The 27100-nt window shown below is 42.1% G+C and overlaps 1 protein-coding gene across 1 annotated transcript in view; it reads left to right on the forward strand.

Moving 5' to 3' along the window:
- The first annotated feature begins 10440 nt into the window (after positions 1 to 10440).
- Positions 10441 to 27100, forward strand: part of MED27 (mediator complex subunit 27) — an 83686-nt gene continuing 67026 nt past the window's right edge. Inside the window, exons 1-2 of the mRNA XM_027911636.1 lie at positions 10441 to 10671; positions 13124 to 13268. Of these exons, the coding sequence (XP_027767437.1) occupies positions 10466 to 10671; positions 13124 to 13268 (351 nt within the window). The 5' untranslated portion in view covers positions 10441 to 10465. The remainder of the gene's footprint in view (positions 10672 to 13123; positions 13269 to 27100) is intronic.

Below are 27100 nucleotides of genomic sequence, written 5' to 3' on the forward strand. Positions count from 1 at the left end.
TCTGTCACTAAGTGACGATGAAAAATGATCACTACTTGAATACACTGCATTTTTATCTATAAATCTTTCAATAGAAGCAGTGTCAATAACAGAGCACTAAATAATCTCTAGATAGAAGGAAAATCTTTCTCTTCTCCCCCTTTTTGTTAGGAGGGAAGATGGATGCCACTTTTTTGGAGACCTTAAATACTGAAGTATGGAATTAGAACTGCAAATTCCAGGAAGTAAATGTCTGTTTGGACAAACTATGTCTCATTTTAGGAAAGTCTGGCTGGATTCTGTTTGAAAACATTGCTCAGTTCCATATCATGAATGCACCAGGGTAACTGTAAGTGGAATATGCATAAATAAAGTAAATAGGGATTTTTTTCCCTCATGTTCCTTTGGGGATAATATATCTCTCTGAATTGGATACACCTGCCAGAGATGGCCTTTCTTTGCTCTAAAATATGTCTGACCTTTCCCTGAGCTAACTGGATGCAGTTTACCATATTGGCCCAAGCATAAAGCAAAGTCTTTTTCGGATAATAGCCTTTGGAAAAAATCCAATCTGTTCCGTGTCCGCTGCCCACGCCACACATCCCGATCCCGTGGACACTGTGAGCTGGCACAGCAGTGTGGCATCAGGCTGGCACCTCCAGCTCACACTCCTCCCTGCTGCCTTTTGGGTCTGCAGCTCTTGGTGGAGCAAGACCCAGATGGGCTGACCCTGGCTGGGGGTGCTGGTAAGTCTGTGGCCCCACTGTGTGTGCATATGCTCCGGGCTCTGTCCTGACAAAACAAAGCTGGGCTTTCATTTGAAGCCAATTTATTTCCACATCATCTGGCGCCTCCACTGTCTCCAGGTATTGATGTCCCTTTTATCTCATTTATGAGACAGCAACAAACACGCTGTTGCCTTTGACAACAAATTGGTTAACTTTTTTTTTTCCTTTTCCCCTCTCGTGCAGGATGGTTTCCATAACAGTGTCTGAGGGATTAGAAGCTTCTGGGTGAACCCAGTCCAGTGGCACTTTGAGCCCAGTCAGGTCCTGCTAACGCGCAGAGTGCTGCAGTGACTCAAGGATGCTCTGTACAGTTTTTGGATATGTGTTCTTCCCTCTCCAGTGGAAATGTTCTCCTGGTTGTGGACTCTGTGAGCTTAATTCTGCTTAACTGCCCTGCAGATTCCAAAGCAGGATCTTGAAGAAGGCAGCAGTGGCGTAGAGAGGCTTATCGATTGAAAACTCCCTTTGTATGTTCTCCAAGTTCAGTTCAGCCTCTTTCCTGAATAAAGGTCAAGATGAAGTACTGAATTTCTGAAATGCTAAAGTTTTGAATGGCCCAGAACTTTGCTTTATTCTGCCTGTTTTGTCTGGATATCTGTTAAAAAGCGTGGCTGTCTGTCCTCTTTGACGGATTGATGAACAATAGCGAGTGTGAAACAGTTGGAAGGAAAATACTGATCTGTGCAGTTGCTAGAAATGCTTGACTTGTCTGGAAAACCCTCATTCAGCCTTCAGCATATTTGACCAGGTTTATTTTTGTTGTTGGCCTCCCCTTTTGACAGCTGGAAAAGAAAAAAGGCCTGTAAGAAAAGCAGCAAAGAGTAAAGAAAACGACCTTGTTGTTTCAGGACGGCTGCTGCTTTAAGGGGAAATCAGCCCAGTTTCATCTGTTAAATGTCCTGCCGAGATTGATGGGTGTGTGGAGAGGTGATTATAAAAGCCAGCAAGTAGCTTAATTAGGATGGAGAGTTATGAGAAGTAGCTTGGCTTTTGTGAGAAGCACTGGAGAAAACGACTCTTGGCAAGTGGCTGGTGGAACGGGGAATGCTAAGCTCAGGAGTTAGCAGGATCGTTGCTTGGCATGCTGCAGTTGTATTTAGAAGGAATAAAGCTGAAGAGTGCCAAAAACACGCCTGAATGTGGTTCATGTCAGGCCTTATTGTCCTGAGATTACGCTTTCCACGAGTAACATTTCCTAATCAGGGACTTGAGAACTCTTTGAACTTGTTTTAGGGATTGTTGCTGCGTGGCTTTTTTTTTTTTTTTTTTTTTTTTTTAATGAGCCAGGGGAAAAGCAGCCTCTGCTGTTCCAAGCTGCAGGTGAGACTTTGCTCCTGGCAAGAAGAAATACCATATATCGTACCCTGAACTCCATCATATTTACTGTTATAACACTGGATATGCTGCCATCTCAAACTTCCCTGTGCCTGTTCAATGGAGNCTCTTGTCCACTCCTTCTGCATTTCTTGCTGCAGCTCAGAAGCGACACAAGCCAGGTCCCTGCACACAGCTCAGCCCCACAAACGATCAATATAGAGAAGATAAATCTGCTGGAATTGACTACGGGCTGTTCTGTCACTAAGTGACGATGAAAAATGATCACTACTTGAATACACTGCATTTTTATCTATAAATCTTTCAATAGAAGCAGTGTCAATAACAGAGCACTAAATAATCTCTAGATAGAAGGAAAATCTTTCTCTTCTCCCCCTTTTTGTTAGGAGGGAAGATGGATGCCACTTTTTTGGAGACCTTAAATACTGAAGTATGGAATTAGAACTGCAAATTCCAGGAAGTGAATGTCTGTTTGGACAAACTATGTCTCATTTTAGGAAAGTCTGGCTGGATTCTGTTTGAAAACATTGCTCAGTTCCATATCATGAATGCACCAGGGTAACTGTAAGTGGAATATGCACAAATAAAGTAAATAGGGATTTTTTTCCCTCATGTTCCTTTGGGGATAATACATCTCTCTGAATTGGATACACCTGCCAGAGATGGCCTTTCTTTGCTCTAAAATATGTCTGACCTTTCCCTGAGCTAACTGGCTGCAGTTTACCATATTGGCCCAAGCATAAAGCAAAGTCTTTTTCGGATAATAGCCTTTGGAAAAAATCCAATCTGTTCCGTATCCGCTGCCCACGCCACACATCCCGATCCCGTGGACACTGTGAACTGGCACAGCAGTGTGGCATCAGTCTGGCACCTCCAGCTCACACTCATCCCTGCTGCCTTTTGGGTCTGCAGCTCTTGGTGGAGCAAGACCCAGATGGGCTGACCCTGGCTGGGGGTGCTGGTAAGTCTGTGGCCCCACTGTGTGTGCATATGCTCCGGGCTCTGTCCTGACAAAACAAAGCTGGGCTTTCATTTGAAGCCAATTTATTTCCACATCATCTGGCGCCTCCACTGTCTCCAGGTATTGATGTCCCTTTTATCTCATTTATGAGACAGCAACAAACACGCTGTTGCCTCTGACAACAAATTGGTTAACTTTTTTTTTTTCCTTTTCCCCTCTCATGCAGGATGGTTTCCATAACAGTGTCTGAGGGATTAGAAGCTTCTGGGTGAACCCAGTCCAGTGGCACTTTGAGCCCAGTCAGGTCCTGCTAACGCGCAGAGTACTGCAGTGACTCAAGGATGCTCTGTACAGTTTTTGGATATGTGTCTTCCCTCTCCAGTGGAAATGCTCTCCTGGTTGTGGACTCTGTGAGCTTAATTCTGCTTAACTGCCCTGCAGATTCCAAAGCAGGGTCTTGAAGAAGGCAGCAGTGGCGTAGAGAGGCTTATCGATTGAAAACTCCCTTTGTATGTACTCCAAGTTCAGTTCAGCCTCTTTCCTGAATAAAGGTCAAGATGAAGTACTGAATTTCTGAAATGCTAAAGTTTTGAATGGCCCAGAACTTTGCTTTATTCTGCCTGTTTTGTCTGGATATCTGTTAAAAAGCGTGGCTGTCTGTCCTCTTTGACGGATTGATGAACAATAGTGAGTGTGGAACAGTTGGAAGGAAAATACTGATCTGTGCAGTTGCTAGAAATGCTTGACTTGTCTGGAAAACCCTCATTCAGCCTTAAGCATATTTGACCAGGTTTATTTTTGTTGTTGGCCTCCCCTTTTGACAGCTGGAAAAGAAAAAAGGCCTGCAAGAAAAGCAGCAAAGAGTAAAGAAAACGACCTTGTTGTTTCAGGACGGCTGCTGCTTTAAGGGGAAATCAGCCCAGTTTCATCTGTTAAATATCCTGCCGAGATTGATGGGTGTGTGGAGAGGTGATTATAAAAGCCAGCAAGTAGCTTAATTAGGATGGAGAGTTATGAGAAGTAGTTTGGCTTTTGTGAGAAGCACTGGAGAAAACGACTCTTGGCAAGTGGCTGGTGGAACGGGGAATGCTAAGCTCGGGAGTTAGCAGGATCGTTGCTTGGCATGCTGCAGTTGTATTTAGAAGGAATAAAGCTGAAGAGTGCCAAAAACACGCCTGAATCTGGTTCATGTCAGGCCTTATTGTCCTGAGATTACGCTTTCCACGAGTAACATTTCCTAATCAGGGACTTGAGAACTCTTTGAACTTGTTTTAGGGATTGTTGCTGCGTGGTTTTTTTTTTTTTTTTTTTTTTTTTTAATGAGCTGGGGGAAAAGCAGCCTCTGCTGTTCCAAGCTGCAGGTGAGACTTTGCTCCTGGCAAGAAGAAATACCATATATCGTACCCTGAACTCCATCATATTTACTGTTATAACACTGGATATGCTGCCATCTCAAACTTCCCTGTGCCTGTTCAATGGAGAGCAATATCGAGTGGATGTGCTCAAGCAGGTATTGAATAACCCTCGTGCTTCGAGCTTCCCCTTTGCCTGCTGCAAAATCCTACCTCTGCAAGGGACTGGTAAGGAGGAGAATCGAGCATTATGTATTCAACAAATTCTGCTGACTGCTGCTAGGCAGTGAGGCTGGAATGATTGTGCCAAATCCTGATCTTTCATGATAATGGAAGCGGAATTTTCCCCAGAGCAAGCCAGTATCAGAGAGAAAACCCAGGGGACAACACAGAATATTTGAAAACACAGCCCAGGCATTAAAAAGGACAAACAGACGTTAACTAGTTAAATTAGAGAATGCAAAAATATCCCAGAATTATGTAAAAGCCCGATCCTGCAGTCTGTGGATAGGGAAAACAATGTTTAACTGTCTCTTAATACTGCAGAATCATCAGTGTAGTCAACAAGAAACAACTAGGTCATTCTGTCTCAGTCACTTGCATATTGCAGAACTACTTGTCTGTTCTTGCTACTATTTCATCCCTGCCAATGTCTTATTCAACCTGCTCAGGATAGTTGTCAGTTTGGAAATATGCAAAACATATTAAATTTTAACTGCCTCATTTAAAAATACATATTTGTGCAGATTTTGGGATCTGAATGTGTAGGGCAACGGAACACGACTCAAAGCCCAATTTAAAGAAAGTGTGTTTTGAGCAGCCATCAACAGATAGACTGAAAAGCAAGGCAAAAGCACAGGGGTTTTTTTTAGATGTCGAGTGGACTAAATGCAATGTGAATTTATCTGCAAACCATCTGTGATTTCTGGTATTTTTTGATGCCTTCACAGCTCTAATTTTAAGCAGCTCTGTAGCCTTTAAATAATGGTACTTTCTTCCCATTCGGTTTTACATCAGATTCCCCACCTGATCGCTGAATGTTTAAAGAAAAGAAGTGGCTGGGTTCTCTGCAGATTGCACACATACAGAATAAAACAGCAGCCTTTTATTTTTGCAAGTAAAATTTGACATATTTTGGGACAGAAGTCTGCATGCATAAAATAACACCATGAGTTTTGCTGGGTACAGTTTACTTTTTGTATTTTGCTTTACACTCCTCATGTAGATTCGGTGCTGGCATAAGGTGTTAAGTTGACATCTCCAGGGACTGAAGTTCCAGAAGCATCACACACAACCCAACAGCAGATCTCTTTGAATTATCTTGAAACTCATATCAAGAGTGCCAGTTTCATCAGGCAAGAGGGAATCGAAGAGTCATAATCCATCCAGTCCGCGGTGGTTCTGCAGACAAATCTGTTACGTGCTGGATTTTCTCTGTGTGATGGGGACACTTTATAACCATAAACCGAAAGAGAACACTCTGGATTACTGAAGAGCCGCCTGAAAATTGTAGTTCCTACAGTTACAGAGATCCCCTAAGGGGACTGGGAGGCCTCCAGGTCTGTTTTCTGTGCACCACGATGTGGGGAAAGATCCTTTTCGAATGTGAGCCTGGTCGCCTGAGAGCATGAAACAATAGGAAGCTGAGTCTATTCATCCCCCAGGAAATCTGATGATAACTACATCATTGTCAGCTCAGTTCATTATTTCCCTGGTTCTTCTGGCAGGAGTGTTCAGATAAGGTTTTTGCTCACTATTGTTGGATATAGTGGGGGATTCTCATTCAGGGAACAATAGGAAAGAAATAGCACTGAAGAGCAAGTCTCCCCCACATCAGAAAATGTCTTGCCATTCCAACCTTCTCTAAAAGGAGGCAGGAAGAATTCCCTTCTCTTGGCAGAAGCCTCAAACATGAGTCGATAAACCCCCAACTGCTCCTCTGTTTCAATAATGCACAGTGTAGTAAACTCTGTGGCTAACTGAAGACTGAAAACCTGAAAGAAATTAATAGGAATGTAAAAATAGCAAGAATATCTTACCAATCGCATTACTGAGCATCACAATTATTTGAACAACGCCACCAACAAAATCAGTTGACTGTATTTATCTGAAGTGCTGTCGAGAATGTAGCAATGAAGTATAAAGAAATGAAGAGGCTCTGGTGATGAATATCAGTCCAGCTTGCTATAGAAAAAATATCAGCATTTATCTGTGTCATAGGAAGCTAAAGATAATTTCTTATGATGTGAGTTATTTCAAATATTGAGCCCTGTTCAGACATGGCATGAGAGATTATCTGCACTTGCTATGAGGCCCAACAGTCACCATTAATTGTCTCTCCTGACAACAAAATTAATTTCCCTTAAATGAGAATGCATTTCTAATTGGGCACTTTCTTCCCTAACAAATTGTTTACAGTACCTCTGCAAGGAGTCTGAAGTCATCCCTTCGCTTTGATGTTGCTGATTAATTACAGCCCACGTGGTTCTTAGTAGCTGCACTTTGAGTCAAATTGCCATAACATACTTTGCTGTGAAAGGTTCATCTTAATTACATGCTCCTCAGCCAAGCTCCTGCTTGAGGAGGGAACTGAACTTCTCTTGCTGCATGTGATGCCAGGTTGGGTTGTTACTTTCCCCTCCCACACCTTTTCTCTCCGAGGGAACTCAGAGCTTATGTACGTTAGGAGACCGACAGCACCCGAAATGAAATTCTCTCTTTAGCCACAGAACAGCTCCAGAACTGGCAGTTCAGCGCAGCCTTCCCAGCTCCCTCTCTCTGCTCAGCACAGAGCAGGAGCCAGGGGGGTAACTGCAGCATCACTGCGTTAGCACAGGGCTCTGCCACAGCTAATTAGCCAGGCTGAGAGGCAGGTTTATTAGCCCGGTCAGGATGCTGAACTAACAGCAGGCTGCTTCCCTGGGCTGCTGTTTGCACCTCTCTCCACCACAGCGAGTTGTGCAATGTGGATAATACCCCACATGCTTTAAACGTGACCTTTTTGGGGGAGGGAGATCGCTAAGTCCTTGAAATTCAAGTGGAGAGGATAAAAGATACCAGTTCTGGTGCTTGCTCAGCTGTGAATTCATGCCCATATTGAGCCACCCCAATGATTTTGCAGGAGGCCAAACTCAACAGCTGTCAGATAATAAGATTTTTGGATGTTTTGAACATCAGCTGTATTCTTGCTTCTATGTTTTATTAATGATTTTAAGGCAAGGAGACTTTTATCAGTACCTTGGAGATATCCTGATTCCACACATTTTATATCCATAATGCCCACTTCCAGTGTACCTATAAAGAAATTAAATCAGTATACTGCCTTGGTTTGGGCAGGCTGCCAGTTAGGGAATATTGCTTAAAAGAGAGAAACATAGGCATGGCAATGCCCTACAAATGAGCACACCAAATTACGCAGTCTTTTCCTTCCAGATGTGGCAAAACAGGGGGAGAAATAACAAGAGGAATGGGAACTCTTGCTCTCTTCTCCAGCCATTATCTTTAGGTGTTGAAACAGAGTCTGCCTTAACTCTCCACGGAGCCAGTGGGGCTCTTAGTGCTCTGAATTGCTTGTTGTCTGTTTAGGGGAACTTGGCTCCTCATTTATGCAAGAAAAAGCAGACCCCTGGAGCAAAAAATGTGAGCGCCTCCTTTTGAGTTTTTAAGGCAAAGCTGTGCTGTGCCCTTTGTTCCATCGGGGCGAGTTCCAAATGGTTCCTTATACATTTATGGATTTGTTTTCAGGCCACTGTTTTGTCGTATGTTTAAAAATAGTAAAAGAACTGTCAAAACCCTTTTACCCTTCCAAGTAGGATGTAAAATCAGAACTCCTTGCATTTGGGCACCTCAGTGACAGGGATCGCAGAGATAATTAAAATAAATGAAATATTGACAGCTGAAAATATATGTTTAAAAATAGTAAATCTCAAATGGAAAGTAATCATCCATTTCCAAGGGGGAATATATAAGTTACAGACACCTGCAATGTGCACACAAAGTCCAAAGCTTATAGTGAGAGGAAAAAAGAATAATATAATGCAGGAAGGAACTTTCACCCTGCAAGTATTCCCTTATAACATAGTACTTCTTGACCAATCTATTATAGTCCAAAAGAAGGTATTTTTTTGTTTAAAATAACTAATATTATAGATCTATAAATAGCTTAGGTTGCCAGTCTGGCTGAGATAGTCCTCTCTCTTCTGGCTCTGGCTGCTATTCTTTGATTCAGTGCTTTTTCACATAAAGAAATATTCCTGTCTTGTTCCTGTTTGTCTTATTAAGTGTGCTCAGCCCATTGCTGATCCTTTGAAGCCTGTTGCTATATATTGCACTGTTCAAGTACTGCTTCCAGGTTTGCTTTACCTCAGTGCTCAGACACAACAGCATCACTGAGCTCAAGAGAAGAGGAACCGCAGCCCTTTCATCTTCTCATTCTTCATGCTAAGTAATAGGGTTTCACTTACCAGTAACCTCTCGTGTTGTCTGAGAACGTTTAATTGGTTGGATGCAATTTTCAGAATCCGTCGTGTGATAGACAGAAAAGTGTCACTGAGTGGAGGGCACAGCCTCGCTTCACTTGGCCACTGACATCTCAGCTGTTCCTTGTCGGATTCATTTCCATTTTACATCTAAAAAAAGTCACCTCTGACTAAAGGATCTGTGTGGATTTTGCTTACTGAATTTAATTAATACCTTTATGAAAGGGGTTGTTATTTACTTTAGAAGCTGAGAAAACAAAAACCCCATCCTTGTGCTGCAGTTTGCTCTGTGTGTAGTGACTATTGGCCTGTGTAGCGCTTCATTTACTTTAGCTCTGTTTATTTTAGCTGCACTCTGAGGGTGAAAGGAGCTGTCGGTGGCATCGGAAACACAAGCAGCTCCTACAAAACCAAACTAGTACTGTTTAGTGCTGGGATAATACTCAAACTTCTCAGTGCTTCCTAAAGCTCGGGTGATGAAGGTCTGGTCCGTGTCCTGTTGGATTCAGAAGTGGTCATGACTGGAATGCAGAAACACAGAATGACAGAATCACAGACAGGAAAGAACCTTAGAGATCCTCTGCCATGGGCAGGGGCATCTTCCCTAGACCAGGTTGCTCCAAGCCCCAGTTGTGAGAATGGAACTGTAACATGGGACCCAACTTGCACATCGTCAGTGTTCCCAGGAGCACAGAGATGATGGAAATGCTCTTGGCCTGCTTCGAGTTTGGCGCAGTTGTTGCAGCAGGCGGAGACCTTGCTTGCCATTCTAAATGGTTTTGTTTCTGGTTCTATGCCTGGGAAACGCCCTACAAATCCACAGAACATCCAGAGGATGGAATATGTCCTATATATACACTTCATCATGGTCTGCAGCTTCCTCACGTTCTGTTATCTCTGGTGACCAGTGATAGGACCCAAGGGAATGGCGTGAGGCTGTGTCAGGGGAGGTTTAGGTTGCTTACTAGGAAAAAGTTCTTCCCCCAGAGGGTGGTGAGGCACTGAACAGGCTCCCTAGGGCAGTGCTCATGGCCCCAAGGCTGCCAGAGCTCAAGGAGTATTTGGACTCAGGAATAGGGTGGGATTCTTGTGGGATCTTGTGCAGGACCAGGAGTTGTACTCGATGATCCTTCTGTGTCCCTTCCAACTCAGGGTAGTGTTTGATTCAATGATTCTGTGGCTCTATAACCCTACCATGCTACGATTCTATGATGCTACTATTCTACGTTTTGAGGCGTCTGGATTTGGCACTGGGTGATGTATTTGGTACTGGGTGATACAATTTGGAGGTTAAAGCGGTTAGTGCTGTTGGACGGTTGCGCTTGACGATCTTAAATCTCTCTTCCAACCTTGACAGCTCCGCGATTCTTGAACGTGGGGGGGTGGGGGCAGAAGCGGGGCAAAGCCCCAGAAAACCCACCGCGGGTGGCAAAAAAAAGATCACAAAAGGCTATAAAAGAAATAACTTGTGGCCACCGGGAGGCCCCGCCCCTGACACTGCCGGACTACATTTCCCGGCGTGCCCCGCGCCCTCGCGCAGGCGCGGCAGGGGTGGGGGGGGCCGTCGCCAAGATGGCGGACGGGGCGCTGAGCCCCGGCGTGAACCTGGAGGCGTTCGCCCAGGCCATCGCCGCCATCCAGGCGCTGCGCTCCAGCGTCACCAGGGTCTTCGACTGCCTCAAGGATGGGATGCGCAACAAGGAGACCCTGGAGGGCCGCGAGAAGGGCTTCATGGCCGCCTTCCAGGAGAGCCTGCACTCCGTCAGCCGCGACCTGGGGTGAGCGCACCGGTGGGCAGGGAATGGGGGTCCCGGCGGGGCCGTTTGCACTCCCCCCCCCCCCCCGGGGAAAGTTTTTAAGGCAAATAAACGCGACAACGCTCCGGTTTATTCCCCCCTTCCCCCCACAGCACCGCTTGCGTTGCCCCTTCGCGGTGTTCCATTCCAGAGTCCCCAAAGGGCTGGATGTGCTCACAGTATTCCTCATTGTATTCACCTGTTTCTTGTTCTCGTTTTGCTTTAAGGAAGGAGCTGTCAGTGGGTCGTGTTGGCAAGGTGAAGGTGTTCGGTTGCAGGGAGATTTTTCTCTGTTTTTTGACTTTTTTTTGGTCAACCCCCCACTTTTTTAGACTATTCAGTAGCAACGAAGGGGTTCAAGAATGACCACTTGCTACCAAAACTTGTCAGACTGCAAAGTTAGCCCAGGTAAGTGTAGTTGTTTGGTGCCAGCAGGTGTATTTTGTGTAAGTAGACAGAAACTGCTGAGGCTGAAGACCCGGAGGAAAGTTATGGGCAGAAGGGAGAGAGGCTGGTACACCTCCATTCATTCAGCAATTTTGTTCATTGTAAATGGAATTCCTTCTGAAGACACAGGAACTTGAGTACTAAATGTATGTTTAGGGACGTATTTTAGTGGCGGACTTGGCAGTGTGAGGTTTAGGTTTGGATTCAGTGATCATAAAGGCCTTTTCCAACCTGATGGATTCTGTGATGGTCCACGTGGATCCTGCCACTGGGCTGCTGGGTTGGGCTGTATCCCCCTGGGAGCCACCAGCACCTTCCAGGGAGGTGTCCAAGGGTAGCGCAGGCACTTGACCACCCTTTCCCAGACCATCTTTTTGGCCTCCAGGGGTTTAATGTTCAGGGGTTTATGCACAAGAATTTGTTTCTTTGCTGGCTGATGGGCCTCGCTGATTTTTAGCTCTCATTGTGGTGATATAATTCGTTACCCACTTCTTCCCTTGTCTTGGGAAAGGTGGGGGACATCCATTCTCGTGAATGATGTTGTACCCAGCTCTAGAAACTTGTGTTTATCCCTTTGGTTTTTGGTTTCCAAGTTGAAGTTTCATGGTTCCTTCCATGGAAGCTGAGCTGTTCCTTTCGTTATCCTTCTTGTCTTACTCTGGGATTTTTTGAAAGATTATCAATTATGACCCCAAAAATCTTGTTTCTAGGCAACTTAGGAGTTGGGCTTTGATCCTCGTGGGTCCCTTCCAACTCAGGATATTCTATAAATTAGCAAGGGAACACTCCAAGGTGCACTGAAGTCAATTCTACCAGTGGACCTTTATACCATAAAAGTATTGACTGGGATCCCTGTTCAGCAAATCCTCAGTTATGATGTCTGTGCACATTTACTTGGTGTATTCTTTTGAGAAGAAGTTTTAAGGAGATTTGTGAGTATTCACAGAAGCAGAAAGAAGGTAGTCCATGAAAACTTGTAGGTATTATGATTAATAAAGAAGAATTTTGTGATAGTAAAGTAGGGAAGTTTCTTTACTGTCAGTTCTTAGAGTTTGTTTTCGTAGCCTTCATTAAATGCAAATGGAGATATTTGGGATTTTTCTTTACAGGGATTTTCAGAAGTTGCTCTTTGAAGTGCCCGAGTCCTGCTTTTAGTTTAGTGGAAGTTCTGAAGTTCGGATTGGATGTAACACTTGGAAGTCAAAAGGAAAGGCACCTGATTAGTCATGCCACTTGAAAAACTACATTTTAAATCTGTGCAAAGTGGCCAGTCTTCCTTCTTCAGTTGATTAATGCAAGTTTTAAAAATTGCTTTACTTCTGTTATGATTAAATGTTGTGTTTGACAAATGAGATATGAAGCAATGATAGATCATTTCACAGTGAGGTTTCTTCATGGGAAAATGGTGCTTATTATGCTGCAGTTGAGTATTTCATGGACAAATGTACAAATTGCTTATGGGAATCAGAAGATTCTTCCTTGCCCTGAGAACCTGGAATGTGGATAGGTGCTTAGAGTGATCACAGACCTTGCAGGACCATCACCAGGCTTAGCACTGATGCCAGGTCTTGTGTATATTGGTATGAGGACAGTGTTAATCTGGAGTGCTCTGATGAGATGATGAGCCATCAGACTACTTGATGGTTAAAAAATTACTGCAGGCCATGCTAAAGTCAGAATTGTGTCATTTCTGAGGGTCTGCATTGCTCAGAAGATGCTCTGGGTTATGAACAGGACCTGCCATAGTCTGACTCTTTCCAGGTTGTCTTCAGAGACTCTTGACTTACACTTTCTCTCCTGAGCTTCACAACTAACAGACAACTTGTTTAGTTAATGAGAGTGATTGTTTGTAATCAAATTGGGGAGGTATTTAGTATCACTGAGATACTAAAATTGAGTTGGTGCTCGATGGCTGCCCCTGCAGGAGGATTGTACAGCTCAGATTCCCAGATCTGACCTCACAAAATGCTGTTCTGTTTTCTTCCAGAGAACTGGAGCGTCTGAGCAACCTGGTTGGGAAACCCTCCGAGAACCACCCCCTGCACAACAGTGGGCTCCTGAGCCTTGACCCTGTGCAGGACAAGACCCCTCTTTACAGCCAACTTCTTCAAGCCTACAAATGGTCAAACAAGGTAACACTGATCCAATTTAGTTGTGTATTCCCATAGCACGTTTGAGTTGTGACACAGCAGACTACCGCATGCTTTCTGAGTTTGTTATGGAGTTGAGGAGCGTAATAAATATATTTTCAAGGGTAAAATGGTGTTTTAGTTAAGAGGAGACCTTGTTTTTCAAACTTCCAAGCAGAACAATACTTAAAAAGACAATACTTTCCATGTTTAGCATCTTAGGTAGATACAATAGAAAAGTATATTGTGTCCTTGCATCTGGCAGTAAAATGCTGTAGCAGAGGGCAGTGGGATATTGGAGCAGAGAATCAACAGTTTATGTCACCTCCAAACTAGGGGTTTTGGATCTAGGAACCCTTTTAGAATTTTCCTAGAAAAATCTAGGAAAGAATCACGTAGGGAAGTCTTCATCATCAGAAATCTTGAAGCCTTTAATACCCTCGTGCAAGACAGCGGGAGTAAGCAGGAATAATAAATATGAAAATATTTAAAGCATTAAAAGAAATGGTTCCACTTTAAATTATTTATTAAGCTACGTGAGCCAGGAAGACTTTGAAAGTTCGCAAATACTTCATAGGCACATTCTTGTTATACCTTGAGCCAACCAATCCAATATTGTTCAGATTTAAAATAGAATACTGCAGTAAAGTTTGTATGAATACCACAATAATATTTGTATAGTCATGTTTCAGAATACAGATACATGTTAGTGTCTTCTAAAATCAGCAGAATTTGGCATTTATAGGAATTTGGTATGATTGGAAAGTGGAGGACAGGGAAGTTTTTAAAGTAGAGATTTATTAATTGAGAAAATATTTCATGTTTGCTTGTGTTTCTTGCTGTTAGCAGCAGATTATTGGCACTGAAGAAAAAGGAATTCATATCCTACTTTCAGCAAAAATAAAAGTATGAAAACTTCTAACTTGTAATGCAGTTAAGTCATCAGGGATTTAATTACTTCTCTAGGTCATTATCAGGGTAAACTCGGTTGGTAATGAAATAGCTTTGACAGAGCTGTTCTGGCGTCGTTTTTTATTAACTTAGAGTGTTACGGAGCTTTGGAGAGGAATTTTTTGTAATCCTGGCTTCTGGTTTCAGAAAGCTGCAAGTTTCAGTATCCTGTGCACTCACACACTCACACAGTGAAACGTTGCAGGAAGAAGCCAGTTGGTTGGTTGGTTTTTTTCCCCCCAGACTCTGATGCTCCTGTTTATTGCTGCTGAGTTGCTCATTGCTAGAGACACTCCTGGAAGAAGTGTTGTGTTTAGTGGCTCCTTTTGACCACCTTCCATTGTTGTTACATGCTTGTTGTTTTCAGCTGCTTCTCGGGGAGGGTTCAGGAGTGCTGCTGTGTCAATGCTCTTCAGGGCTGCCTGCGCTGAATTTTTCATTCGTGACCCCTTTGTGGCTCGCCTCGCTTGTATTTTTGATGAGCTAAGGGCATTTTGCTCTCCCTTTGATTGTTCGTGCATTGCTGATGGCAGGAGTGGCCCCGTGGCTGCCGGGGGGGAGAGAGGTGTAGGAGAGTTCTGGGGCTGTGCTGCAGTTCCAAAAGGACACTCATAAAATACAGGGAAAATGAAGACACAGATTTTCTGTTACATGTTTGAGACATGGAGAGACTGTTAGAAGTTGCTTTTAAGACAATCATAAGTAAAGGTTGGTAATTTGGTTATCTCATGAGAACAATATATGAAAGCACTATTCATGTTTAAAACCCCCTCCACTTTGCTGCATTATTTTTGTCTAACATTGAAAGGACAGTCAGAGGCCCGAAATGGTTAAAGAACCCCCACCCAAATACCAAAACATCAAACAAAATACCCCCAGCACTTCAGAAGTTATTTTGCAGTCTGTTTAAAAGCTGAGATTTTTAGCTGGGCCACATATTTCTTCTCTGGAGATGAGTCTCAGCCAGTTTTTGGAGAATATAGTGACAGTAACCTTCCCAATACCATAAACCTATTTAAAGCATAGTGCTACCAGATGGGTTCTTTTTTTTTTTTTTTTTTTAAAGTGTATGAATGAACCTAAAACTGAAGCAGTTTTGTAAATCTGGAGGTGGGTCATATCTACCTGTATGAGACTTATTGTAATTGGTCGTACAGTAATAGCTTGTTTAGTTTTATTGTCTTAAATTTGGGCTGAGGCTTTACCAATCATTGTTCCTTGTGGTTCATGAGATGCTGGATGGTAGAGTAGTTGTTTCTTTATATTTTCAGTTTTGTTTTGATATTGGGTCCAGCAAATGTCCAGTTTTTTTCTGATCTTAGATAAATGGGCAAGTTTTTGGGTTAAGGAGCAGCACCGGGTGTTAAGTGTAATGAACATGTCAGACATAAAAGGAAAACGTGTTTGAGATGTGACTGTTTATACAGGGGATTAGACTGACCTGACACTAATCAACTTATTTATTTACCACAATTAATACCTGTAGCTGTGCTTGGGTATGTCTTGTGAGAAGACCCACCTTTAGGTGCAAATTTACTGACCTCTTTGGCCAAGTGCAGTAGAGAGGGGCTGCATTTAATTGTGATTTCACAGCTGCTTGCCCTGAACATTATTCCACTGCTCCTGTTAGTCACAGCATTAGTTCCTCCAATTCTGACTGTCTTAAATTTACCTGCTCCAGGAGCATGGAAAAGTACAGTGAGAAAAATGAAAACTTCCCTTCCAGAAGTGTGTTCTCTTGGCAGTGCTTGTTATTTATTAGCACCTGCTCTCCTGATATTTACTTTCTGTAGTTTACCCAATAGTTTTGCAGATGGTAAAGTTGTCAGTATAATGGAAGCAGCTGTTTGGGAACACAACAGCTTGTCAAATGCATTAATTACATACACATGCAGCTGTAAAGGAACTTTCCTTTTCCAGGTGTTTAACAGCCCTCACCAAGCTATAGCTGAAAACACAGCAAGTTTATTTTATTGCAAGCAGCAGCTAAGTGGTTTTTCTTCTTTGCTTTAACTTCTTTTATGTACCAGTAGAAATCCTGGAAGTGAATTACTTGGCTGACTGTGGGGTGCATGGAGACATGTAGTAGCCATGGAACAGTATTTAGCTCTACTTGATACATTTCTTTTCCCTTTCTCTTCAATTTTATTTAAGAAAAGAAGTTATCTTTATTACAATTGAAGTGCTGTTTCCCAGAAGGATCCATATGTGCCCTCTAATGTAATGCTGAAGGTACAATATTAGATAAGATAAAAATGAGCTATCATTCTGCAAGGGTAATGCAGAGAGTATTATGGGTAAGATAGGGAGTTTGTAGATAGCAGTAGGGTTTTTTTTTTTTTGTCTCTCATTAGTCATTGTACTTGAATTCTGCTTTTAGTAGTTATGTACATCTTGACTGTTGTTTTTTTTTTCTTGGTAATAAATATACTGTTGTACCTGAGCAGGTGAAATCTGAGCTGGCAGTAGCAGTTAGGAGGGTTTCTGGTTTTTGTGTGAGTGGCCTGATACTGCCTGGAACAGTCAGGACTGGCTCTGCAGTGCTGCTGCTTTATCCCTCATTAGCAGGTGCCTGCTTCTTGCATTCTCTTGGAATTCAAGGGAAACCACCACAGGGAAAAGGTATCAGCTCTAAGTTTAGATTAAAGGAGATTTTAAAAGTCACTTACTAGTCTGAAATACTGATTAAGATTTACCTTTTTTTTCTTTTTTTTTTAAGTAACCTCAGATTTGTGACAAACATTGGGAGAACTCTCTTCTCTTGCTCTTCAGGGCATTTTTGTGGCAAGTGCCAGCTTCTGGTGCTGTTTATTTTGTGCAGGAGATGAGACCATCAGCTCACAAATAAGAGCATCATTTAATAAGCAACTGCGTGTTTCTTGGTATTTGTTCTCAGTGCTTGGAGACAAAGAAGTTTTGCGGGGGGAAAAAGTACTTTAAACCAATATTAGCTACTTCTCCATGTATAAAATATTCAATGAAATTGTGATGGAATAGTTGCTTGGTCCAGCTGCAGTAATGCTGGTGTTCAGAGTAGGTGCAGATTTTTGGGATGCAGGAGTGTGAACTCTTTCTTTGGGTGGTTCAAACGTTGTGGTTTCTCTCCTGCAGCCTCAGTGAGGTTGGTTGTTGCCTGTATCTGCATCTCTGCATCCTCTCTGCCCTTGGCAGAGTGTTTGGTGCCCTCACCCCGTGGGTGCCCGAGGCAGTGTCTGTTCAGGTGTTCCCACTGGCTGCAGTGGAACAGAAAGTGGTGTGTTGTGTGTCCGTTGTGTGCTTCCATGGGAAGGTTTCTCCCCTCTAGATGAGCTGCTCTCTCAAGCTGCTCTCATGCCCAACATTTGAGCTGTAATCACTGTAGGCATCTTTTGCCTATTTGCTTTTATTTGTTTAATCGAAGGGTTGTGCAAAATGGATCAGCTCCCAAACCAGTGCTCTGGAACGACCCTTTCTACCAGACTACAGAAACCCTGTGTGTGTTGGAAAACAACAAACTTGGTCTTCCTTGAGTTGCAGCATTAGCAGAGTCCACTTGCCCAAATGAAAACCCTCTTCTGAAAGTTGTGTTTCCTTTTCCCCCTCCTCTTTGCAGGAAGGGATTTGTTTTCAGACTTTTAAATAATATTATTAACAGAATAGGCTTGGGGAGAAGTTACAGCATTTGTGGTCTTGACCAGGTGATATTTTTATTTTTTTCCTTGATTTTTAACTTCACTGAAATGCAGTGTTGTGTTCCCTGCTGTTTTCAGAGTTGTATTTGTCCATGTGCTTTACTCCAATTCCAGCCCTTCCTGAACCTGTGTGTGTAGATGTCTGTGAGTGGTGGGGGTCTGGTTTTATCTTCATGAGATGGCACTTACAAAGCATGACAACTGTGTGTTTGAGAAGGCTGTTTTCTGCTTCAAGCAGAAGGCAAAAAAATCAACTTTTCTAACTTTATGACTTTCTGGGGGAGTAGGATTTAGATCACATTATTTAATTTACTCATCTGTGAGAAGATGATTTTGGCAACTTGCATAAACTCTACAGTATCTGTGCATTATAAATTTTCCAAGTGAACAAGCCGAATAGGAGCTGTCATAAATTTATTTAAAAGTAATATCCTGGCAAATACAAAATGAAATAAAAATTACTGTTGCTCTGCATGTGGAAATACACTAAAAAATATTTGGATTTAAATTTGTTGCTTCATAGCTTCCTCTTGTTTCTACATAAATTCAAAATCGAACTGTTAAGATTACCATTAATGAGTTAAAATGATTTTCTGTCACATGACTGAAGAGAAAAGGTATATATAGGTTTTGTTTATTAAATTATTTTGATATGTTCCCTGATAAATTATTTGTATAAATTGTGTTTGTTGTAGGACTCAAAAAAAGAGAAATCAATAGAGTGTGTAGAGAAAGTCCAGACTTGTTACGACTGCCCTTGGTAGCTTAGTATTGATTAGACACAAATATTGAGTTTAATGACAATAAGTGACATTAAATGTTAACCATGATAGTAGAGAAACACTGTTGAACAGGGAAAAAAAAAATTGCTTCATCTTGATTGTAAGAGGAAGTGTTCATTCCAAGCAACATTAATTTTGAATTTTGGATGTGCTCAAACATTTTGAATTTAATGTAGTTTTACAGTAGCATGGACAATGTAACTGAATTACTGTGTTGGCAGTTCTTTGGAATTTCAGGCAGATGGCCAAGATTTTGTCCTTTTCAGGACTTTTTTTTCTACAAAAATGCAGCATTATGATTTTGTGACATCCTGTTGCATGGAGACCTGGCTCGTTCTGCTGAGATTTCATCCACCCCAAATTGGCAAAGACGTTCTTTCCATGTGACAGACGCGTGGCCTTGAGGAGAAACTGGGCCATGGCCACTGGATCTGTCTGTCCAGGGATCTGGAAGTGGCGCTTGGAGATCACCTGTGTTGGCTGGGATAGGAATGGGAAGGTTAATGGTGCAACTGGTGCTCTCAGTGAGCTCTGAAGAAGTTACTTCAAGGAAGGATTTGACCCAAATCCCTTGGTCTGGTCACAGAAGGGAACAAAAGAAAAGATAAAATAGGATTTGAATTCAAGTGACAAGTCCCTACAAAGGTTTCCCTGGTGGACACCGAAGAGCACATTTTAATCTGCTTTGTAGGAGCAGAATTGGTGCTTCCCAGAGGGAACTGCATTGGGAAGGCTCGTAGGGATTGCCAGCTGTGGACTCCTTTCTTGTGCAGATAAGCCACGGGAGTTTTTTATTCCTGTGACTGGAGAAATGAATGATACACAAACTGGTCTTCCCTTGTAAACTGGGCACAAAATAGGAGCTGGGCCACTTGGATTCTATTCCTGCTTTTCTTGTTAATTGTGGTTGTAACCTTGAACAGGATGCATGATTTTTTTTTTTTCAGTGCCTCATTTTTCTTACAGATAAAATAGGATAATAATACTTAACCTATTTCTTCTAGTCTAAATGTGTCTCAAGTGCATTGGGTTCTTTGGACAGAAATGCCTTGTAGATGCCAAGTATAATATAGCCAGTGACTAATGTTGTTTGCCTGGCAGTCTGGAAAAATGCCCTTTATGGGCTCTTAATTCCATGTGATTTTAGGCAAAATGTTTTGGTGAAATGCCCTTGCTCTTGAGAATTACATTAATGTTCTTTTTTCCCCTCCTTTTTTTTTTCCTTAATATGACTAGGAAACAGGTGGTTACCTCTCTGCTTCCAACTGTTGCAGTTATTAATTACTGCTCAGTTGTCTGCCTGGAGAATACTGACTTGTATTATTGCAGGGTTGATTTTAGTGACCAGCAGTGACAGGGATGGCAAATTCAGGTGGTGTGCAAATTATCCTTGATGTTACAGTGATGGGGAAGAAAGTGTTTGTACCAGAATGGACTCAGGAATTCCAGTACTCTGCATTTACTTTAATAGAGAAGGAAGAAGGTGGGACATGAAATTTTTCTGACGGGCATTAGGGATGGATAACATTAGTTGTATCCATCTTTTTGGAGGATGCATCTTCCCTCCTTACCTGTGAATCCCTGGAATCTTCAGTTTTTGGGCTCTTGTGTTTCTTTGCCTTTGGTTCCTCTGTTGGTTTTGGACAATAGTCCAACCCAGTGCTATCACAACTCTTTTATTGCTCCCATGTCCAGCTATCAAAGTGTCTTTGCCATCTAATAATCTGAATGAAAGGAAGTTAAAATGACCAGTGCCTTTTTTTTTCCGGTGCACTACAGAAAGATGCTGTGGCAGGGGAGAATCTGCCACGTTCTGCCTTGTGCCAGTAGGGAGATGAGTTGAATTTCTTTGATATTTTAGTAGACTGAGGTTAGTTTGTTACTTCAGGAAGAGAAGAGTGATGATGAGTAACTTGTTGCTTAAAAAAAGTGAGAAGTAATTACCCTTTGATTCTGACTTGTCTGCTACATGGTTTGAATGTTCTATATCTGTGATCTTCCCGGAGTTATCATAGTAATAATTCACACCAGGCTGCTATTGTGCTGTGAGATTCTATGTGTCCAAACCCAAACTGCCATTCTTACTGAGTTTCGTTAGAATACTTTGTTTCAAATGTGAAGCAGCCTGAGAGCATGATATGGTGATTTTCTGTTGTTGTGCCTGCTGTTTGTTGTTATTCAGCAGTATTTTTCAAGGCTCTGATCAAAATAATGCTGTAAGCAGTACCAGTCTCACTTTTCCTAATTATGGGAAGTGATCTATCAATACACACTATTATAAATCACAGCCCCCTTGTCAGCTGGTGGGAATTATTTAATGCTTTGCAACACCTTTATTTGCTAATGAGTGGGGTTTTTTGCCTGTTTCTTTGATAGGTATTAATGTTCTAGCTGTTAGCCTATTTCAGGATGGAAATGATTGATGTGGCTCTGCTTTAACCAAAACACGTCTGCCCAACTCCTGCTTCTTCCTCCCCTGACTCTTTTTTTTCCCCTCTGCAAGGACTCTTCATACAGGTCGTGGTGGATGGCTCAGTTATGTAATTTGTGTGTCAGTCATCACTGTATGATGTGATCATCAAACCAAAGTGGTTAAAACTGCATTGCTTTGTTTTAACGGAGTTTGAGTCAAGCCAAGCCACACACAGACCCAGAAATGTGGGCTGTGGGTGAGTAACTCCTGGTACAGCCACTGGATGAGTAGGAAAGGCTTTATTTACTTTTAGAGGCTGAGGAATACAACAAAGTCCAGCTGGAAATCCATGTTGTCCAGGGATTAACTGATGAATATGTAGGACTGCAGAATGAGAGAGTTGTGAGAAACCCTCGGACCCAGCATTCCTTCGAATTTCCAGTTTGCTGCTACCCCAGCTCTTGGCGCCTCAGACTGACTCTGCTGGTGATGAAAGCCTGACCATCTCGTGGATGGTGGCCACCATGAAAGCACAAAGGATGTTTTCTCAGAGACTCAAAGTTCTGTCTTGTTTTCTTTTAGGCAAATTAAAGGTGTTTGTAAAGCATTCAGTCACCTTCATGTGAAGGGCATTCAAAGAATACAACACTAATATAAAATAACTGATGCAGGTGATAAGCATCCCACTGATATTCTTTATATGGAAAAGATGTTTTTGTAGCTTCTAGAGGAAATCAAATAAAATGGAAAATGTAATGATGTCACCCTGTTGCTCTCTACTTTTATTGTTGTCGGGTCTTTTTGTGTGACTGTTATTTGTTGTGTTTTTTTTAATGCAGAGCTGTGCTCATCTCTATTCTTCTTTGGAGTTCTCTTTTGAAGTTATTGAAGCTGCCCCCTCAGACAGTTCACAGTGATTTAATTGTTTGAGTTGCATATAAGCAATACTCAGTTCTTCCCCATTGTCTCTTAATCAGATGCTGTTGGTAATTGGGCTGCAAAACATGGAGATGGCCTAGAAGGGAGTAAAATTGAGAGTAGTCTGTGTAATGAGCTGTTTGCAATCAAAAGTGCAGTTCTGCCCACTTTGGTTTGGCTGCTGCTTGGTGGAAATGTACATTTGGCAAAAATGTGGCAGCAGTTTTATGCTCAGCAGTTAATACTGAGTTTCTGATGTTGAAGGTGTGTAACCCAGAGGGTGGTGATCTTGAAATCTCTTCCCTCCTGGGGAAACCATTGAAAACTGGTTTTATTTTCCTTGGAGGGAAGAATAATCCTGCCCTGGAGGAGTGGGGGGTGTTTTGTGGCTCTGATGCTGTGACAGTGAAGATTTGAATAAGAAATTACAGGCCAGGACATCAGGACCATTACTGGACTAAGCCTGTGTAACTCTGTGTGTGACTGTCAGGCTTCTTGAGTAGTTTCAAAAACATCTCTTGGCTCTCCTGGAATCTGAGTAGTGCCATGGTCAGGCAGGTTTGGGGGTGGATAGTAAAAGACAGATCAGAATATGAACACAGCACTCAGAGCTACTTGACTGCTAACTCCTAACTGGTATATCTCTTGGTATGAGCTAGCATTTAAATCTGCTGGAGTTGTAAAATCCTGAAGTTCTGGAAATAAAGGTGACGTACCAGTACATGTTATCACTTCCTTTGCTGATACAAGATTAACGCAGGCACATATAACAGTTCATTTAATCTAATTTTAAATGCCTGAATGTAAAGCTGCCACTTGCAGAGGAAACAAAAACCGCGAATAAAATCTTTTGGCTACTGACATTTGTTCAGTTATGGTAGAGCTAGAAAAAGATGTCCTCTGAATTAGTAAAAGCAGATTTAATGAAAGCTGATTGATTCTACCAGGTGCTAGTCTTTCACATTTTTGATCTTTACAGGGAAAGATCAAAAGTTTCTGTATCCTGAGCAGCATTACCTTGTTGTGCTCTTTCTTGGCTTAGTGGGAAGCGTTCAGTCAGGCTTTGGAGCTACTGAGTGTGCTGAGAACTCAAGTTAAATACCTAAAACCAGACTGTGTGAGTAATCTGAAAGGTGAATGGCCCATGGCTGCAGTTGCACACTTGCCTGGTGTTTTAGTGAGTTAAAAATGCCTTTCTTGGAGTTGTACATTTTTTTAATAAACCCATGAATTGGCTTGTTCCCAGATACCTCTTCTTCAAAAACCCATATACTGACAAACTGACAGTAATAACTAATATCCTTATTAGGTTGAATTAATACATATCATCATTATGAGAAGTAATGACCATGTTGAAATGCTATTTTCAAGATTACTTCAGACTTGGTTGAAAAGTAGGGTCTGATGGCCACATCTTACGTGTAATAAAATCACAGGGATCTTTGATGTTCAGAGCTGTGCTTTTGGAACAAATAGTTCTGTTCAAAACCAGCACCAGTCTGGATTCATTTTGGCTGTTGTAGCTGGATTTTTCTAAGCTTCCCTAAGTGGCAGGGGCACAGTATTAGAGGTGCTTTGTGTACTGCACGGGCCGTTAGACACAAAGGAGTTGTGTCTGGATGTGACATTTTACGGCGTGTTCTTAAATGGATGTATTTACTTCTCATTACGTGAAACTGCAATTCCCGTGGAAATCAATATTGAAAATACCCACTAAAAGCCTCCCAGGATCTGCAGGCATGCACAAAAGGAGCTGGGTGCACGTGCTGTTACCCACAAGTGACGAGTTGTAGTGAATTATTTTAATCTTTCCATGTCAACAGCAATTTTGTGTATTTTGCTTATTGCACCTGCCTGTTACTGCTACAGAAGATGCAGAGAATGTGGACTGGAGCAGAAAGAGTCCTCAGGTGTCTTTAAACTGTTTTAAGCTGCCCATGGTTTGAAAATATTCAGGAATCTGTGATATGAGCTGTTTGACATTTTTCCTATTCCAAATGCTCAAAGGAATAAATCTACATAAAGAGTGTTGAAATGAGTCTTTGTGACAACGTCTGGATCTCAGAATGTTACTTTATTTCTCTCTTTTGGCTGACCACCGTGTTAAAACAGCTGAATCAAATACATTCCTTTATGTATAAAATATATTTTTTGGGGTTTTGACAGCTTGTTTCCAGGTTTAGTCTAATTCGGTTTGAAACAGCTGTTCCTGATCTCTGCAAAACAGTTTTTTTGATGGAAATCATGACATTTCCCAACTACTGCAGTGGTACTGGGCTCTACCTCATTTCAGATGTTGGCTTTTCTTTATGGAAAAAGGAATTCTTCATTCAGATATCAAATAAGCTGCAGTTAAAAAGATAATAGCTCCTCCTCTCCCTGAGGTTATCCCTCAGTGAGGGTGGATATGTGTTTCTGTTTTAGGAAAAAACATCCCTGTGTGTTTTACCATTAGTTAGATTTTGATTCTAATGTTCCCTGCCCTACCCATCTGCTTTCAGTTGGGTTCTATTTAGAGTCTTCTCTGCAGTTGTCTCTGCACTCAGACTTAACAAGTTCTCTGCTTTGCCTTATGCTTTGGTTTTACTCTGGAGTCAGATCTTGTATTTTCAGAATTTTCAGTGTAGCATTTTCAGTTTGCTCAGTGACATATCTCTCTCTCTCTTTTTTTTTTTTTTTTTTTGAGTTGGCTGCACTGTCTTGGTGACTTTTCCAAAGCTGTTTGTAGAAATTTCATAGATCACAGAGCTGATCAAGTCTGTATCAGGCACAAGCGAACTTAAAACAAAATCTGACCTCTTGTCTCCAATTTCCTGGTTCTTTTGGACACCCTGGCATGTAATACAGAGTGAAGTTAATGACCTTCTGCTTGAAAGACCTTGCTGTCCAGATGAGTCTGTGAACACAAGTGGACTGCTCAGAGCACTTCTGATGGGGAGGATGGAGGTTTCAGGCAGTGCTGCCAAGTTTGTAACGGGGCTGGAGGGACTCTGGAGTTGCTGGGTGAGGTTTCCCAAGTCGCTTTGTTGTGCACGTCTTTGTTTTCAATCTCTAAAATATGATAACTATAAAGCAAGGGTTTGTGCTCTCTGAGACACCAGAGAGATGCTGCACAGGAGTTGCTGATCCTCACTTCCAAGCCCGCTATGGACAATTATCATCCTTAAATCTCATGGGTTATTTGTTAAAGCACAATTTATCAGCTGAGATACAACTAGCATCCAAAACGAAAGCTTTACTTCCTGAAGAGCTGTTAAATATGTTTCCCATTCCAAATTCAATGTTTTCCCTGGCAAATGCCTTGGGGTGTTTATAGTTTTCCTTGTATTTATTTTTTTTCCCACAGTCTAAAGAACCTGACTCGGGGCTGCATTAGGATTAAGTGAGATTACTGCCATCTTCTTTCCATTCCTCTTGTGTGCCTTGTATGAATACATCCTAATAACTATTGATATTGCATTCATCCTGCAAGAGTCGAAGACCTTTAGTGTCTGCTGATGCTGCAGTTTTGGCGGGGTGTTTTTCTTGCAAGTAAAATCAATTCAGACAAATCTTGGTAACTTTTACAACAAAATAAAATGACTGTGCCAGGCAAGCCTGGGAAGGTTTTTAAGTTGTGGGCATTCTCTTAGATCACATCCACGGGGTTGTTCCAGCAGAATCGATTGGTTGATCCACTAGATTTAAAGGTCAACTGTAATCACATTTCAGGAAGATGGAAGAAGATATAAAATTGCTACTGTGCTTTTCTGGGTCGTGTACCTGTTTCTGGTGCTCTTTGCTTTCCTCCTGTATATCTTAATTTACTCAGCCAGAGCATCAATACATAAAGGGCACAAGTCAATGCACTCGCTTTCTGCTGTCGATGAGGGAGCTGGTTAGTTGTTGTTTCCTCCAGGCCATTACTTTCCCTCTGGAAGGGCTGAAGCAGAGAGGAGTCACCACTACACCCTACAGATGCGGAGGGAACTAATACCTCTTCAGGGAAAAGCCTGGAGGAATGCTGCAGCATGGCTGTCTTGCTGGATGATCCACTTAGTTGCCTGAGTTGGTGCATCCAAGGGATGATTTGGTCCGTTCAAAGTGAGCACAAGTGGAAAAGAGAGTCAGCATAACCCCCTTCACGGGGGCAGACCTTCAAAAGAACATCTCACTAGACATGTTTTCTGCCCCATCTTGGCCTTACACAGATGTCCATAGAGACCAGGCAGCTTTGCAATGATGTATTTGTAAATGTGGTGTTTCAAAGTCATATTTCCATGTAATAGGCAACAATATCTGCATACAGAGGGGAAGAAATTTCTTGTTAAGCAGAAACAACTGCTTTGCCATAGCAGATTGCGTGAATTAAAAGCAGCAGGGACCTAGAGCATTGACCTGCTCCCTGTAAAAGAGTCCTGAAAAAGAGGTTGATGTGGGGAAAAAGATTTAATTTAAGGTAATAAATCAAAACACAGTATTCTTCAAGTTTGTTCCCTCATCAACCATATTATTGCTGTATTCATTTGACAGGACTTTGTTCTCAAAGTTTTGCCCTTTTCCTGTGCTGATGAGCTTGTCCTTCAGTGTGGATCTTCCATAGAACAACAGGAGGAAAAGTGTTTAAAATGGAATAGACTTAATGGCACGGGAACTGTTCCTGAATCAGGGAATACAGCATTGCAAATCCTTTTAGCTGATCTTCAAACAAATTTCAAAGTAACTGTGATCTTTTGTGGCTGGTAAATGCATATTTGCTGATGATCAGGCTATGGTAAAGGGTTTGTTGCATTAGAAGAGAGAGATTATTCTCTTTAGAGTCTCTTTACCCCAAAATATATGTTGTAGGGCATGTTAACTGTTTTACAAAGGTTATTTGTAGTAGAACTCCCTGAGTCTAAATCAACTCAGAGAGTACTATCCTTAGTGCATTTTCATATGTGCTGCCTTGCAAAATGTAGCAATTCCCAGATGGATGGAAATCAGGGTCTGTGGCTTTTCTTTAAGCATCCATGACCTGCTTTCAAAGTAGACACGGACACAGAGCAGTGGCTGAAGGCTCTGCTTCATTGGGCTGAGGAGGCATTTACTGTGCATTTATTTAAGGTGGCCTTTTTTGAG

This window comes from Empidonax traillii, unplaced genomic scaffold, assembly GCF_003031625.1.
Source record: "Empidonax traillii isolate 1590-97213 ecotype Southwest subspecies unplaced genomic scaffold, ASM303162v1 scaffold34:size3740991, whole genome shotgun sequence".
NCBI classification, from domain to species: Eukaryota; Metazoa; Chordata; class Aves; order Passeriformes; family Tyrannidae; genus Empidonax; species Empidonax traillii.